The sequence below is a fragment of the Bos indicus genome, chromosome 9 (assembly GCF_029378745.1).
Source record: "Bos indicus isolate NIAB-ARS_2022 breed Sahiwal x Tharparkar chromosome 9, NIAB-ARS_B.indTharparkar_mat_pri_1.0, whole genome shotgun sequence".
NCBI lineage: Eukaryota > Metazoa > Chordata > Mammalia > Artiodactyla > Bovidae > Bos > Bos indicus.
In genome coordinates, this window is record NC_091768.1 from 23,758,333 (window position 1) to 23,775,631 (window position 17,299).

Genomic DNA, 17,299 nt, shown 5'->3' on the forward strand with positions numbered 1-17,299 from the left:
TCCACAGAAAATTGAGGCAAATATAAGAATTTAATTGCATATTTTAAAAGAAAGTTCATCCTTTTCTTTTTTGAAATATGGGGTTTAAATTTATTTGGCAGCAGCCATGGAGTCCCAAGTTTAATGACAGCTGATTAAAATGGTTTTTTTTCCCCCTTACTTTGACTTTATTGAAAAAGAATCAAAACTATGTTGGCACAGACTGTATTTCTCATCCTAAATGGTTTAACATTTGCAATATTTTGTATATGATATGTGTGTCATCTGAAACAGGCTTTTTCCCATTAAAAATAATCAAAGAGAAAAAGATGATGTTTGCATTTTCTTTGTTTGAGGTGTTTATTGCATCTCAGAGGGCGTACATGCACTGGATTTTTGAACTGAAATACAAAGAAAAGCCATGTTGAAATTGGTTTTAGGTAATTTTCCCCATTACAGTGTATGTTATCCCCACAGTAAATTCAGATACAACCACTTTTAAATGGTACCATACATCTATTGAGTAATTTGAAAAAAAGGCAAACACCTTTCCAACCCAATATGCTTTAACAAAGAGCGGCCAAGCCACTAGCAACACTGATCAACAGTGACCTCATGTATGCATCAAAATCTTAAGCCAAGCCATCAGCACAGACAATGTGACGACAACTTAAAAATGAAAGAATACAGTATGTACAGTAAAGAATACAATTCTCTGATTTAGTTTAAATTCTAATCACAGTGGTACAACAAAACCTACTTTGCGCTCAATTGAGGAATGGAAGAACACTAGTCTACAGAACACACAAAGAAATACTAAATTAACAAATGTACAGAAACCCCACAAGAAAATAAACAGATCTGCAGTAAACTTTAAATTACAGCTATACCTTGGGGTGCCTTCATAATCACTTGAATAGCACACTTCTAATTGCATTTTCACAGACAAGATGGAAACAGACCCTTTACTTTCAGTGCACTGAATCAAGAATGAACAAGTAGGTCAATTTAGATGCAAAACCTGTCAAACATAATTAAAATAGATAATTTAATACAGCAGTGATTAAATATGGAATTCTTCCCATATGGTTTTTCATTCTTGATTAAGGTAGCTTTGAGGGGAAATATTTGTTATGGACATTAACCTTTATATTTTCTTTAAAATAAAATTTCTTAACATATACAGTGCCACAAAAATAAACATTTCCCACCACAGCTGAAGTTCCTGTGATTGGAAAAGTGTACTCCACACCGAAAAAAGTTCTGTATATTTAAGAGTGTTTTCCTTACTATCCGATATTATCACACTATATTTGTAACGCAGATACAGAAGAAAAGAGAATTTATGGGGAGAGTTCAGGTGTGTCTAAAAGTTATATATACATTGAAACCTTCAAAAACACAGACACGTCTTTCCCAGTGGCTCACCACACAACAGCTGCGTCATCCGTCCATGGGCGAGGTCCAGAGAGCACTGAAGGCATCAGAAACATCCATTCATTGTTTACGTCACGCAACACACGAAGGACCCACATACACTACAGCTTTGAGAGTAGGGATAACAGCTAAGGTAGTACACATTCCTAATGTTCACTTTCACAGCTGTGCTACACATTTTGGAAGAGAAGTTATGAATAAGCATTGGGATTGGTACTGGTGGCTCCCTTTGAAACTCTGAGCGTCAATTTTATTTGAAGTCTCCAAAGTCATTATTTTTTTTCCTATTCAGTCACAAAAATTGCAGCTGTAAAGATAAAAAAGCACTTGAATTAGAAAACGGAATTATGTAGTTCTCAAACATTTTACCTTCCTTGCAATTTTACTTTGCTGTTTTACACAGCAGGTCTTCATATTACCAACGTCACATTTAAACACTTTTCACAATTCTTTAAGACAAGCTTAAAATTTCATCCAGGAAAATTAAAAACAATTTTTTTTTCAATGTATAGCTTCATTTTAAGTAAGCAAATTCTATTGGCAAAATTTGGAAACTGGATACTTAGAAAGTATCCAATTTCCAATTTCTAAGTATACTTAGAAAAAATCTTAGCAAGACATTCAGTATCAATTAAATACAGTTAACCTTAAAAAAGGGCAGTGATAAAGAGGGGGGAGGGCAAGGACTCCGTTTAAGGTTTTCAAGGAGCCACTAAGTACTTGTACAAGTGACAGAACAGAGTGGGGAGACAACCCCAGTGATGCAAAGCCTTCATTTACACGCCCTCTCCCCTCGCTGCTATCTCCCATGCTGTGTCATCTCTGCAGGAAACCCTTCCTGGGGTCTTCAGGCTTAGGCATGGGCGTAACTCTCCTTTGTAACATAGTCTGTGTCTGTCCCTCTTTTGACTGAATCTGAGAGCAGAGGGTGTCTCAGGCACTTCTCAGAATTTCAGCACATGCCTACAGCAACATTTCTGAATAACAAGTGCTGCTTCCTGCTGCACTCTTGATCATTTCTGAAACTTCAGCTGCTAAGAAATAAGTGCTTGTTGTCTTATTTATGCATCTACATCTTCATGATGCCTACCTCAGCCCAATCCAGCCCAAAGTAGAACAGAAAAGTTGGGCTCAAGGAGAATTACTTGGCTGAGATGTCAAGGCCTTAAAATGATAAATCATTAATGTTGTATGAAGAAAAAAAATCACAAGGCAGAAATGCACGAAAATCATCATAGGCATCAGAAGAAGTTTAAAAAAATATATATAGTAGAGGTATGATAAAAAGAACACCAGACAGGGGTTCAAAAACTTCAACACTCATCCTTCTCTTCCAGTGTGACCCTGGGCAAATCACTTACTGCCAAGGGACAGTTTCTTTAGCTGTGAAATGGAGCTAAATAATCTGGCTAGCTTATCCTGCAGGGTTTGATCTCCAACAGAGGTGATCAAAGAGTTAATTACTGGGAAGAATGAAAAATACTGTGTAAATGAAAAGCATCACTACTAGCGTTCACCCACATTCAGCAAGTATTGGGTTGGCCAAAAAGGTCGCTCTGGTTTTTCTGTAACATGAAAAATTTGAATGAACTTTTTGGCCAACTTAATATTTGTTGAGAAGCTATCCACTGTGTCAGGTTCTGGGGTTAACAGCAAATTGTCTTCATTAGTTTCCTTCTATAAGTCCACTATTAGCCATAACGTACTTTCACAAATTATATTAGAAATTTAAAACTAGAATGTTAGAAATGAAAATTTTGCCTCAATGCAGAGATACAAAGGGTAATCTAAGTTTTACTTGATGAGGCCAAAAAGAATAAGCAAATTAAAATTACAATTGTCACCAAATATATTCTTAGTTTCTAAATGATGTATTATAAATGTTACCTTCCTATAAATCCTAGTCATCATAGAATGCAGTAGTAATTTTCTAATTTATGAAGTAGCTTGGGCAAACTTTTGCTTTTTAGTATAATCTATGGGCTTTCCAGGGTAAGGACAATTTGGAGGTTTCTCTCCCTCTTAATTTTGCAAATTAAGTAAGATTAAAAAAATCACTGACAAAGATAGCTTTCAATATGGATTTCAAAAGCATACACATTCAAACAATTATTATTATATATATGTATTAAAGACACAGAAGTACAAATATTATACCTAATAAAATAGCTAAGCATAGCATAGGTCACTATTACAAGCCCACAGGAAAAGCTCAATATTAGATACCTTAAATTGTTTACAAGAAATCCTTGATGTTAAGATCCGCTAATGGGTCCTTTGCTGGAGGTTTCTTGGGACTCTGAGAGGCAGGTGTAGGGCTTGGAGAAAGCTAACGAGGAAAAGCCAGCCCAAGACAGTGGAAACAGAAAGCAAACAGAGATAGATAAGCATTAGGCCAAGCACATACCACAGAAAACAAACATGCAGAAGATTAGATGGCTAAAAGTTTACACAATCTACTTTGTTCTACTTAAGTCACAGGGTTGTTTTGGATTTAAAAAACATACTTCAAAGGATATTGGCTTTCTTGAAATTATTTGACATCAAATTTAGCCAAAGTAAAATTTGAGGACTCTTGTAGAACAATATGGATATTAGTTAGGGAAGATGTGAAAAACTAGTCACATTAAAGCTATTATGAATACATAGTGAAAAAAACAACTTCTCTATTCAAAGCATTGTGACTTTGAGTTATTAGTACCTCTAAACTAATAAAGGAATATAAATGACTTTTCTCAGAGTGAGAGTGAGTTTGAAGGAAAAATGGAAAGAAAACAGCTTGCAGAAAGTCACCTAAGAAATTACTTTAAAATATTAGCTAAATAGACTAGAATTTCATATAAAGTATTTTAAGTGAACACCTGTCAAATCTGGGGGCACTGTTTCCTTTCGGATGAGCAAATAGTCTAGTTGTGAATGTCACCGAATTCTAATTTTGCCTATCCAGCTTGTAGAGATTAATTACTAGATACTACAGAGAAGAATCATACTGAACTTAAAGCAAAAGCAACCAAAAATTTACTTACCTTGTTTCTGTTTAATGAATACCTGAATTATTTCATTGTGTGACAAACATAAGATTTGGGAACAGGCTTTTGCAGGAATGTTAGGGTTCAAGGCCTTGAAAAAGGTCACGGAGTCTACATAGAACAATAACTAACATATATCCTTTGAGCTAATAATCTTCTATGGCTGTAACAAGATGGAAACTCAGGAACCTGGGACTGAAGGGCAGGGATGTATGTTTTCTTTTTTGGTTCTGTAAACAAAGCTCCAGAAATAAGGAGTTTTAGATTTGTTCCTTTGTCCAGAAACTATTAACTGTAGTATGTTTCAGTCAAATTTCCATTTTTAAAACTGGGATCCTATCTCATGGAAAGGCCAGGAAAAAATAAACATAAAGGGTCAAAGTTGTTTGGAAGGTAAGAAACTCAAGGACTGGTCCATATTTAATAATTAGGTGATATAACATTGAGACACCAACCAACTGACCTACAGAGCAAGAGTCCACACACCAGTAATGAAAAATTTCTATGTCTTCCAAAGCTACTAACTCATGTTTGCTTTCTTATCTAGTATCTAATCAGCTATGATTCTTCTCTGATGTAGGAATACAGCTTAAAGATTGTATAACTATGGCATACCATTTCCCAAATTACCATAAATTCAATTAAATGATTAAAATCCTGTTTTCATTGTATCATCTATTTTTCATTTTCATCCTTTGAATTAAGTAAACAAATTGATGCTATGCAACACTGGTAACAAGCAGGAAAACTACCTTATATAATAAAACTGTGTTATTTCTAAAGCATTCAGCACACCAAATACAATAAGACTTTAAAAAAATCTCAGTAACATCCTTTCAATTTTTATTTTTCAAAAAGGTGGCAGATGGTCATGGATATATTTAACCATCAAGGAAATATTCATAAGTGAGATTCTTTCTTGGAATTTAAATATATCTAGATTGATTGTAATCCCAACTATGAAACCCAAAACCTCCCTTCATATCCACTCCCCGCCCACCACCCTCCCCAACCCCAAACAACATTCATTATCTCAGAGCAGAAGAGAAAATTTCTCAGGAAACCAGTGCTTTGGTGATGGCCTTGAAGGCTAGAGTCTCTTACCTTTTAAATTTATCTTTTTGGACACCCACTATCACTCTCCTGGTCATTATGGCTTTTGAAGGGTTAAAGTAAAGAAACTGAAGCCAATTTTGGGAACAGGTAGAGAAAGAATTTAGAGATGATTCAAGGAAGAAAAGGGGATTAAAGTACATTCAGAAGGTTCACAACAGGATTCCTATTGTGAGGCTGAGACAATATAAACACACGTGATAAATTTAAAAATTATACACTAGAAGTGAAACCATTTACTGATATCCTTAAAATATCTTAGAGCCATGTGTTTTGAGTGCTCAGCACGGTGCTAGTAGTTATAATGTTCTTCCTCCATCCTAAATCAATTTCTCATGGTGAAAACTTCTTTGGTTCTACATATACCTTCCCTTGGGCCAGGCATTTATGAGAGGAATAAACAAAGGGTGATTTATCAGCATGAACATCATTATTAGCAGCAAAACAGTTCAACAAGGTGCATATATTTTAGCATCTTTGCAAATAAAGGTAGCACGCTGTATAGTAAGAAACTTGGCCTCATCCAAAGAGAGGTTTGCCCTTTGTCCTGGACCCTGGTCGATGACTTCTAAACCTTTGGCATTTACCTAGCACCTGGAATGTCTTTGTTATTCAGAGTGGATTTGTGGCACCACACCTGATAATTTATGCTAATTAGGTAACTCAGGGTTGGGGGCTGGCCATGCCAGAAAATCAACCATATGATTACAGTTCAGTCTTTGGGCCCACAGGATATGAACCTGACCTTCAGGGAGGGAGGGAGGGAGGCTGGAGATGGAGTTCAACCACGTGAGACATAATTCAGTTAGTCATTCCTATATCAGATCAGATCAGTCGCTCAGTTGTGTCCGACTCTTTGCGACCCAATGAATCGCAGCACGCCAGGCCTCCCTGTCCATCACCAACTTCCGGAGTTCACTCAGGCTCACGTCCATCCAGTCAGTGATGCCATCCAGCCATCTCATCCTCTGTCGTCCCCTTCTCCTCCTGCCCCCAATCCCTCCCAGCATCAGAGTCTTTTCCAGAGTCAACTCTTCGCATGAGGTGGCCAAAGTACTGGAGTTTCAGCTTTAGCATCATTCCTTCCAAAGAAATCCCAGGGCTGATCTTCAGAATGGACTGGTTGGATCTCCTTGCAGTCCAAGGGACTCTCAAGAGTCTTCTCCAACACCACAGTTCAAAAGCATCAATTCTTCGGTGCATATAATGAGAGCTTAATAAAAACTCTGCGTACTGAAGCTCAGGAAAGCTTCCTGGGTTAGCAATACTGCATGTGTATCCTCACACAGTGATGCCGGGTGGGTAACGCATCCCTGAGGACAAAGAAGCCGCATGTGGGATCCTCTCAGACTCTGCCCAGTGCATCTCTTCTTTTGGCTGGATCTGTTTGTATCTTTTCACTATAATAAAACTGTCATTGTAAATAAAGTTAGTGCTTCCCTGAGTTCTATGAGTCCTTCTAGAAAACTGCCTAATCTGAGGGTGGTCCTGGGAAACCTTAAATCTGCAGGCAGCTGGTCTGAAGTTGAGGGTGGCCTTTGGGACCTGAAGCGTCTGATGAGGGCAGTCTTGTGGGAATTGCTCCCTCAGGCTTTGTTGTTGTTGTTGAGCCACTCAGTTGGGTCTGACTCTTTGTGACCCCACGGACTGCAGCACACTAGACTTCCCTGTCCTTCACCATCTCCTGCAGTTTGCTCAAACTCAATGTCCATTGAGTCGGTGATGCCATCCAACCATCTCATGCTCTGTTGCCCGCTTCTCTTCCTGCCCTCAATCTTTCCCAGCAACAGGGTCTTTCCCAATGAGTTAGCTCTTTGCATCAGGTGACCAAAATACTGGAGCTTCAGCTTCAGCATCAGCCCTTCCAATGAATATTCAGGGTTGATTTCCTTCAGGATGGACCAGTTTGATCTCTTTGCTGTTCAAGGGACTCTGAAGAGTCCTCCAGCACCACAGATAGAAAACATCAGTTCTTCAGCACTCAGCCTCCTTTATGGTTCAGCTTTCACATCCGTTCATGACTACTGGAAAATGCACAGCTTTGACTAGACAGACCTTTGTCAGTAAAGTGATGTCTCTGTTTTTTAATATGCTGTCTAGGTTGGTCATAGCTTTTCTTCCAAGGAGCAAGTGTCTTTTAATTTCATGGTTGCAGTCACCATCTGCAGTGAATTTGGAGCCCAAGGAAATACACTGTTTCCATTTTTCCCCCATACATTTGCCATGAAGTGATGGGACCAGATGCCAAAGATCTAGGCTTCACAGTTTGGCAGACTCACTGCAGTTAGTGTCACTAGTCTTGGGCAAACTTAGCAGCAAGGAGTATGGTGTCCCTAACCTTAATTTTGGCTAACTCTAGGAACACGAAGTAAGACAATGGATTAGAGCTACTCATTTTTTCCTGGAATAAAGGCCTAGATATTTTAAATACCTGGTAGTTCTCAGGAAACATTGCAAATTAAGGGAAGGAATGGAGGGATCTTAGGACAGTTAGTTTTTTCTATCATTTTCCTTTAAATGTCACCACTGTTCATCTGTCTTCCTTGTTCCCTTTACCTCTTCCCAAGTAGCAACCATGAAGATGGCATCAGGTAAAAACATTTTTAAATTGTTGGTCACATGACAGCTTACACTTATAAATTAACGTCATTCTTTTGTGGACGTTTAAAAACTGACCTGTGTGCCAGGTACAGCTGCAACTCCAAAGGGTGGCCTCATCATGGGCTGTGCAAACATGACAGGCTGCTGTGGCATCATGGGCATGCCTGTCCCCGCCGGAGGCTGAAAAAAGCAGAGGGGTTCCCAGTGTGAGTGGAGTCCACTCTGGCAATGCCCTGACGTTTATGTCTTTAATATGTTAAAGACAATTGCTGAGGAATCCAGGTTTGTGAAAAAGTATCACTTGTAATTTTTTACAAAGATGCTTACTTACATTTATTTTTATTTATGTTTTTGGCTGTGCTGTGTGGCATGTGGGGATCTTAGTTCCCCGACCAGGGACTGAACCTGTGCACCCTTACAATGAAAGCATGGATTCTTAACCACTGGACCACCGGGGTGCACACTCAACTGTGTCTGACTCTTTGCGACTCCATGGACTGTAGCCCGCCAGGCTCCTCTATCCATGGGATTTCTGAGGAAAGAATACTGGAGTGGGTTGCCATTTCTTCCTCTAGGGGATCTTCCCAACCCAGGGATTGAACCTGTGTCTCCTTCATAGGCAGGCAGATTCTCTGCCACTGAGCCCACCTTGGAAACTCCAGACCACCAGAAAAGTTCCTACAACTGGTAACTTAGAATGATGGGTGTTGTGAGGCTGGCAGATGGCAGGGAACCCTGAGGTGCCTGACAAGCCTGGCTGGCCAGACAGCACCCTTACCCCAACAAGGCTTTGCTGTTGTTTATCTATCTTCTGTATGTATAGTTCTTAAAGAGGTAAAGACTTATTTCTTTATGGGAAATGGCCCTAAAATTTGCTAGTGATAAAGTGGTAAGTGAAAAGTCAGTATACTGATGAAAAGTTGATTTCTGATGATTGAGCTAAGAGCCCAGGTCACTGGTTTGGCAAACAGAACTCCAAAAATGACATTATCAGTGCACTACAAAAATTATTTTGATGGTGGAAAATTATTTTAAGTGTCTTATAACTGACTTGATCATGTCCTGTGTAGACTACTTAATGTCTAAAGCAGATGACTTAATTTTTAAATTTTACTCTTCTGGGTTATGGGGAGAATTATATTCTATAGTTAATCTGGGATTGGCAAAGTCCTTAGAAGTATTAATTACAATTTTTAAAACAGGTCATCACTCACCATTCCAAACCCTGCTCCAGGTTGTCCGACAGATGGGGCCCCGGCAACAGGAGGAACTGAACTGGTTGGAGGTACAGCTCCTTGCTATCAAAAAAACCACAAAACACACAGAGACACGTACATACATACACACACACACAAACAACAAACAAAAAGAACCAATACAATATGGCTTTAAAAGGACAGAATATAACTTTTAAATGCATGCTCCTAAGTATGTGTAAAGATATAAAGAAATCTCAAATTTCAGTTTTCACTTTTAAAAACAGGCACTAGCACCATGCCAGTGATACAAAGGTGACTAACATGACGTTCACCATTGTGGAGCTATTAGGGCTCAGCTTATGCTCTCTACCTACTTATGCCCCCTTCAATGTAAGGAAGTCAAATTTTTCTAAACTTTTTTTTGTCTAATCATTATATTCTCCAATAGGCATTGAATTAGAAATTTGAGGAATGCTTTCATTTACATGTTTACAACTTGGTTGCCATTTCCCCTCACTTAAAAAAATTAATTTATTTTTTAATTGAAGGATAATTGCTTCATAGAATATTGTTGCTTTCTGCCAAATATCAACATGAATTAGCTATAGGTATACATATGTCCCCTTCCTCTTGAACCTCCCCTCATCTCCCTCCCCATCCCACTCCTCTAGGTTGTTACAGAGCCCCTATTTGAGTTCCCTAAGTCATACAGCAAATTCCCATTGGCTATCTATTTTACATATGGTAATGTAAGTTTCCACGTTACTCTCTCCATACATCTCATCCTCTCTTTCCTCCCCCTGAGTCCATAAGTCTGTTTTTTATGTCTGTTTCTCCATTGCTTCCCTGCAAATAAATTCATTGGTACCATCTTTCTAGATTCCATATATGCATTAGTATACAATATTTACAGTCCGTGGGGTCGCATAGAGTCGGACACGACTGAACGACTAAACAACCACCAACCAACCATACAATGGTTCCCTGGTGCTCAGTGATAAAGAATCTGCCTGCCAATGCAAGAGACACAGGTTCGATCCCTGGATTGGGAAGATCCCCTGGAGAAGGAAACGGCACCCCACTCCAGTATCCTTGCCTGGGAAATCCCACGGACAGAGAAGCCAGGTGGGCTACAGTCCATGGGGTGGCATAGAGTTGGACACGACTGAGCGACTAAACCACCACCAACCAACCATACAATATTTATCTTTCTCTTTCTGACTTCACTCTGTCTAACAGGCTCTAGGTTCATCGGCCTCATTAGAACTTACTCAAAGGCATTATATTATATGGCTGAGTAATATTCCATTATATATATGTACCACAGCTTCTTCATCCATTCATCTGTCCATGGACATCTAGATTGCTTCTATGTTCTAGCTATTTTAAGTAGAGATGCAATGAACCTTAGAGTACGTGTATCTTTTTCAGTTTTGATTTTCTCAGGATATATGCCTTATAGTGGGACTGCTGGGTCATATGGTGATTTTATTCCCAGTTTTTTATTATTCTTTTTTGTGTTATATTTGCTTCTCTCTGACTGTTGTACGTTTGTACAAAGACCAAAATTAATTCCAAGTTTTAGGAAGCATTTAGAAGACTACACATGATACTGTTCACATATCCCATTTCAGGCTCAGGTTTGAGAGTTTTCAGTCATATACCAAAACCCCTATTACTTCCCTTAGGCATCAAATTAACCCTACTGCAATCCCTTGAAATTTATACTGTCCTCCAGTTCAGCTGTAGCCTTGAAAATAACAGCACACATTCCCAGGAATAGTATCACAAGGAGCAGAAAATATTTTAATTATTTGCTTTGTCTTGTCTCTTGTCTAGGTAGCTTCCTAGAAACACTGGCTCAAAAGGCTTGTTGTTATCTTGCCAAACTGGGAACCCATCTAGTGCTAAAGCTGTTATCTGAAGACATTTGTGTAAAATACTTAAAGGCAAATTTTTCAGTTGTTGCTGTATCAGGTAATGGATATCAGTCACGGCAAACAGCAGCCTAAACAAAAAGCTCAAGAGGAAAGGCTGGAGAATGAGATGCTTTGAGGATTAAGGGTTTGAAAAATCCAGACATCCTCCTGGGAAATTAGATAGCCCTGCACATGCCCAGGGCTATGTAAATACTCCGGAAAGACTTGAGATGCCTCTGGGCTGACTTGGAGGCTGTAAGCAAGCAGTAGTAATTGCTAAGGTAGAGTTACAACCTGCCTGTTTGAGTCTCAAGTCATGCCTAACACACACGCAGAGCCCCTCTGCAAATACCAGGAGATATTTTTGGTTCCAGGAGTTTAAGTAGTATCTGTCTAATTCTCAGCTGACGTACCTAAAGGACAAAACAAGCAAGCAAATAACTCAATCTACCAAAGTAGCAAAACAACAATAACAAAAAAAGTAGCAACAACAAACCTTGGGGAAGGGTAGAACATGATTTTCAGTGCTGCCTTATTACAATATTCAACGTATCCAGGTTCCAATAAAAAAATTATGAGATATAAAAAGAAACAAGAACATATAGCTCATATGCAGGAGAAAGATCTCAACTCAATAATCTAAACTTCTACCATAAGAAACTACAAAAAAGAAGAACTAATTCTAAAGTGAGCAGAGAAAGCAAATAAAAACAATTAGAGCAGAGAAAAATGAAAAAAAAAAAAGATCAGAAAAACAAAAGAGGAAAGAAAAGATCTTTGAAAAGATCAATAAAATGAATAAAATTTTAAGTAGACAAGAAAAAAAGAGAAACCTAAATGACCAAAATCAGGAAAGGAAGTGAAGATATTACTACCAATCTTACAGAAATAAAAAGAATTAAAAGGATATATTATAAGAAATTATATGCTAAAACATTAGATAACCTAGATGTAACAGTCAAACTCCAAGAAAGACACAAACTACCAAACCTGACTCAAGAAGAAATAAAAAAATCTAAATAGATGTATAGCAAGTAAAGAGACTGAGTTAGTAATCAAAAACTTTTGATCACAGAGAAGCCCGGAAACAGATGGCTTCACTGGTCCATTCTATTAAAGGTATAAAGAAGAATTAATATAAACCCTTCTCAAGCTCTCAAAAAAACAGAAAAGGAACACTTTCCAATCATTCTTTGATGCTGGTATTACTGTGATGCCAAATACAGACAAGGACATCATAAGAAAACTACAGCCAAATTCTTTATACATATAAATATAAAAATTCTCAACAAAATACTAGCATACCACATCTAGCAGCATATTAAAAGAATTACACACCATGACCAAGTGAGATTTATTCCAGAAATGTAAGGCTGGATCAATTAATGTAATATAATAATATAAGAAATAAAAGAAAAACTTATCTCAGTACATGCAGAAAAAGCATTTGACAAAATCCACAATCTATTCATGACACAACACTAAATAAACTAGAAATAGAACGGGAATTCCTACACCTGATAAAGGGCATTTACAAATAACTCACAATGAGGTCAGGGGCGGTGGCCGGGAGGAGCTACCCCATGTCCAAGGTAAGGAGCAGTGGCCGTGCTTTGCTGGAGCAGCCATGAAGAGATAACTCCACGTCCAAGGTAAGAGAAACCCAAGTAAGACGGTAGGCACTAAGAGAGGACATCAGTGGGCAGACAGACGGAAACCACAATCACAGACAACTGGCCAATCTGATCACATGGACCACGACCTTGTCTAACTCAATGAAACTAAGCCATGCCATGTGGGGCCACCCAAGATGGACAGGTCACGGTGGAGAGGTCTGACAGAATGTGGTCCACTAGAGAAGGGAATGGCAAACCACTTCAGTATTCTTGCCTTGAGAACCCCATGAACAGTATGAAAAGGCAAAAAGATAGGACACTGAAAAATGAACTCCCCAGGTTGGTAGGTGCCCAATATGTTACTGGAGATCAGTGGAGAAATAACTCCAGAAAGAATAAAGGGATGGAGCCAAAGCAAAAACACCACCCAGTTCTGGATGTGACTGGTGATAGAAGCAAGGTTTGATGCTGTAAAGAGCAATATTGCAGAGGAACCTGGAATGTTAGGTCCATGAATCAAGGCAAATTGGACGTGGTCAAACAGGAGATGGCAAGAGTGAACATTGACATTCTAGGAATCAGTGAACTAAGAAGGACTGGAATGGGTGAATTTAACTCAGATGACCATTATATCTACTACTGTGGGCAGGAATCCCTTAGAAGAAATGGAGTAGCCATCATAGTCAACAAGAGAGTCGGAAATGCAGTACTTGGATGCAATCTCAAAACGACAGAATGATCTCTGTTCGTTTCCAAGGCAAACCATTCAATATCACAGTAATCCAAGTCTATGCCCTGACCAGTAACACTGAAGAAGCTGAAGTTGAACAGTTCCATGAAGACCTACAAGACCTTCTAGAACTAACACCAAAAAAGATGTCCTTTTCATTATATGGGACTGGAATGCAAAAGTAGGAAGTCAAGAAACACCTGGAATAACAGGCAAATTTGGCCTTGGAGTACAAAATGAAGCAGGGCAAAGGCTAATAGAGTTCTGCCAAGAGAATGCACTGGTCGTAGCAAACACCCTCTTCCAACAACACAAGAGAAGACTCTACACATGGACATCACCAGATGGTCAACACCGAAATCAGACTGATTATATTCTTTGCAGCCAAAGATGCAGAAGCTCTATACAGTCAGCAAAAACAAGACCAGGAGCTGACTATGGCTCAGATCATGAACTCCTTGTTGCCAAATTCAGACTGAAACTGACGAAAGTGGAGAAAACCACTAGAACATTCAAGTATGACCTAAATCAAATCCCTTATATAGTAGAAGTGAGAAACAGATTTAAGGGACTAGATCTGATAAGACAGAGTGCCTGATGAACTATGGATGGAGGTTCGTGACATTTTATAGGAGACAAGAATCAAGACCATCTCCAAGAAAAAGAAATGCAAAAAAGCAAAATGGCTATCTGAGGAGGCCTTACAAATAGCTGTGAAAAGAAGGGAAGCAAAAAGTAAAGGGGAAAAGGAAACATATGCCCATCTGAATGCAGACTTCCAAAGAATAGCAAGGAGAGATAACAAAGTCTTCCTCAGTGATCAATTCAAAGAAATAGAGGAAAACAAAAGAATGGGAAAGACTAGAGATTGCTTCAAGAAAATTACAGATACCAAGGGAACATTTTCTGCAAATATGGGCTCGAAAAAGGACGGAAATGGTAGGGACCTAATAGAAGAGAAGATATTAAGAAGAGGTGGCAAGAATACACAGAAGAACTGTACAAAAAAGATCTTCACAACCCAGATCATCATAATGGTGTGATCACTCATCTAGAGCCAGATATCCTGGAATGTGAAGCTAAGTGGGCTTTAGGAAGCATCACTACGAACAAAGCTAGTGGAGGTGATGAAATTCCAGTTGAGCTATTTCAAATCCTGAAAGATGATGCTGTGAAAGTGCTGCACTCAATATGCCAGCAAAATGGAAAACTCAGCAGTGGCCACAGGACTGGAAAAGGTCAGTTTTCATTCCAATCCCAAAGAAAGGCAATGCCAAAGAATGCTCAAACTACCACACAATTGCACTCATCTCACACGCTAGTAAAGTAATGCTCCAAATTCTCCAAGCCAGGCTTTAGCAATATGTGAACCATGAACTTCCAGATGTTCAAGCTGGTTTTAGAAAAGGCAGAGGAACCAGAGATCAAATTGCCAACATCTGATGAATCATCGAAACAGCAAGAGAGTTTCAGAAAAACATCTACTTCTGCTTTATTGACTATGCCAAAGCTTTTGACTGTGTGGATCACAAGAAACTGTGGAAAATTCTGAAACAGATGAGAATACCAGACCACCTGACCTGCCTCTTTTTTTTTTTTTTGTTCCTAGTAACTTTATTCATAATTGCCAAAATTGGGAAGAACTAAATGAATGGATACATATACTGCAGTATAACCAAACAATAAAATATTCAGTTCAGTTGCTCATTCGTGTCCGACTCTTTGTGACCCCATGAATCACAGCACATCAGGCCTCCCTGTCTATCACCAACTCCCGGAGTTCACTCAAACTCACTCCATCAAGTCAGTGATGCCATCCAGCCATCTCATCCTCTGTTGTCCCCTTCTCCTCCTGCCCCCAATCCCTCCCAGCATCAGAGTCTTTTCCAATGAGTCAACTCTTCGCATGAGGTGGCCAAAGTACTGGAGTTTCAGCTTTAGCATCATTTCTTCCAAAGAAATCCCAGGGCTGATCTCCTTCAGAATGGACTGGTTGGATCTCCCTGCAGTCCAGGGGATTCTCAAGAGTCTTCTCCAACACCACACTTCAAAAGCATCAATGCTTCACGCTCAGCTTTCTTCACAGTCCAACTCTCACATCCATACATGACCACTGAAAAAACCATAGCCTTGACTAGACAGACCTTTGTTGGTAAAGTAATGTCTCTGTTTTTGAATATGCTATCTAGGTTGGTCATAACTTTCCTTCCAAGGAGTGTCTTTTAATTTCATGGCTGCATTCACCATCTGTAGTGATTTTGTTCAGCACTAAAAAGAAGTGAGCTATCAAAGCCATGGAATGATATTGAACAAACTTGAATACAAGTGAAATAATCTGAAAAAACTATATTCTCTGGGATTCCAACTATATGGCAGTAAGGTCACTGGCCCTATTCCATAAAGTTGATTTAAGAATCTGGATGACCCAGAGGGATGGCACGGGGAGGGAGGAGGGAGGAGGGCTCAGGATGGGGAACACGTGCACACCTGCGGCAGATTCATGTCGACACATGGCAAAACCAACACAATATTGTAAAGGTAAAAAAAAAAAAGAATCTGTTACTATTTCAAAGAAATAAAAAGTGCTTATCTTTTGCCTACTCTGTGACCTTTATATGCAATCTCTCATTCTTACAATAATTCTTTAAAGCAGATGATAGTGACTTCCATTTTACATATGAGTGATCCATTGCTCAGAGAAGTTAGGTTAATTGCTTGAGGAACACAGTTGATATCTGCAAACTATATGATATTCTGCATAATGTAAAACTACGGGGACAATAAAAAGTTAAGTGGTTGCCAGTGTTGGGTTGCCAGAATATGAATTGATGAATTTGGTAATCACAGAGGATTTTTAGGATCGAAAAAAATCTCTGTGTGAAGGATTCATATCATCATATATGTGTTCGAATCCATTTAACGTACAACATCAGGAGTGAAGACTCATGTAAATTATGGTTTTTGAGTATGTTGTGTCATTGTAGGTTCATTAATTGTAAAAAAATTAATTATGCTGTTCAGTGATTTGATGATGGATGAATCTATGGCTGCTGCTGCTGCTGCTAAGTTGCTTCAGTCGTGTCTGACTCTGTGCGACCCCATAGACGGCAGCCCACCAGGCTCCCCCGTCCCTGCGATTCTCCAGGCAAGAACACTGGAGTGGGTTGCCATTTCCTTCTCCAATGCATCAAAGTGAAGAGTGAAAGTGAAGTCGCTCAGTCATGTCCGACTCTTAGTGACCCCAAGGTCTGCAGCGTACCAGGCTCCTCCGTCCATGGGGTTTTCCAGGCAAAAGTACTGGAGTGGGGTGCGATTGCCTTCTCTGATGACCTACCTCTTGAGAAGCCTGTATGCAGGTCAGGAAGCAACAGTTAGAACTGGACATGGAACAACAGACTGGTTCCAAATAGGAAAAGGAGTACGTCAAGGTTATATATTGTCACCTGGCTTATTTAACTTATATGCAGAGTACATCATGAGAAATGCTGGGCTGGAAGAAATACAATTGGAATCAAGATTGCCAGGAGAAATATCAATAACCTCAGATATGCAGATGACACCACCCTTATGGCAGAAAGTGAAGAGGAACTAAAGAGCCACTTGATGGAAGTGAAAGAGGAGGGTGAAAAAGTTGGCTTAAAGCTCAACATTCAGAAAACTAAGATCATGGCATCTG

At 39.2% G+C, this 17,299-nt stretch overlaps 1 protein-coding gene across 18 annotated transcripts in view; it reads right to left on the reverse strand.

Annotated features, from left to right (window-relative positions):
* Positions 1-309: 309 nt before the first annotated feature.
* Positions 310-17,299, reverse strand: part of SNAP91 (synaptosome associated protein 91) — a 169,796-nt gene continuing 152,806 nt past the window's right edge. For 17 of the 18 annotated variants that reach the window (XM_070795798.1, XM_070795814.1, XM_070795808.1 and 14 more), the window contains 4 exons: positions 9,374-9,457; positions 8,235-8,339; positions 3,643-3,745; positions 310-1,723 (listed from right to left, as the gene is read on the reverse strand). In XM_070795798.1, coding sequence (XP_070651899.1) covers positions 3,653-3,745; positions 8,235-8,339; positions 9,374-9,457 — 282 coding nt within the window. In that variant the 3' untranslated portion in view covers positions 310-1,723; positions 3,643-3,652. The remainder of the gene's footprint in view (positions 1,724-3,642; positions 3,746-8,234; positions 8,340-9,373; positions 9,458-17,299) is intronic. The other variant, XM_070795802.1, reaches the window with a different exon arrangement.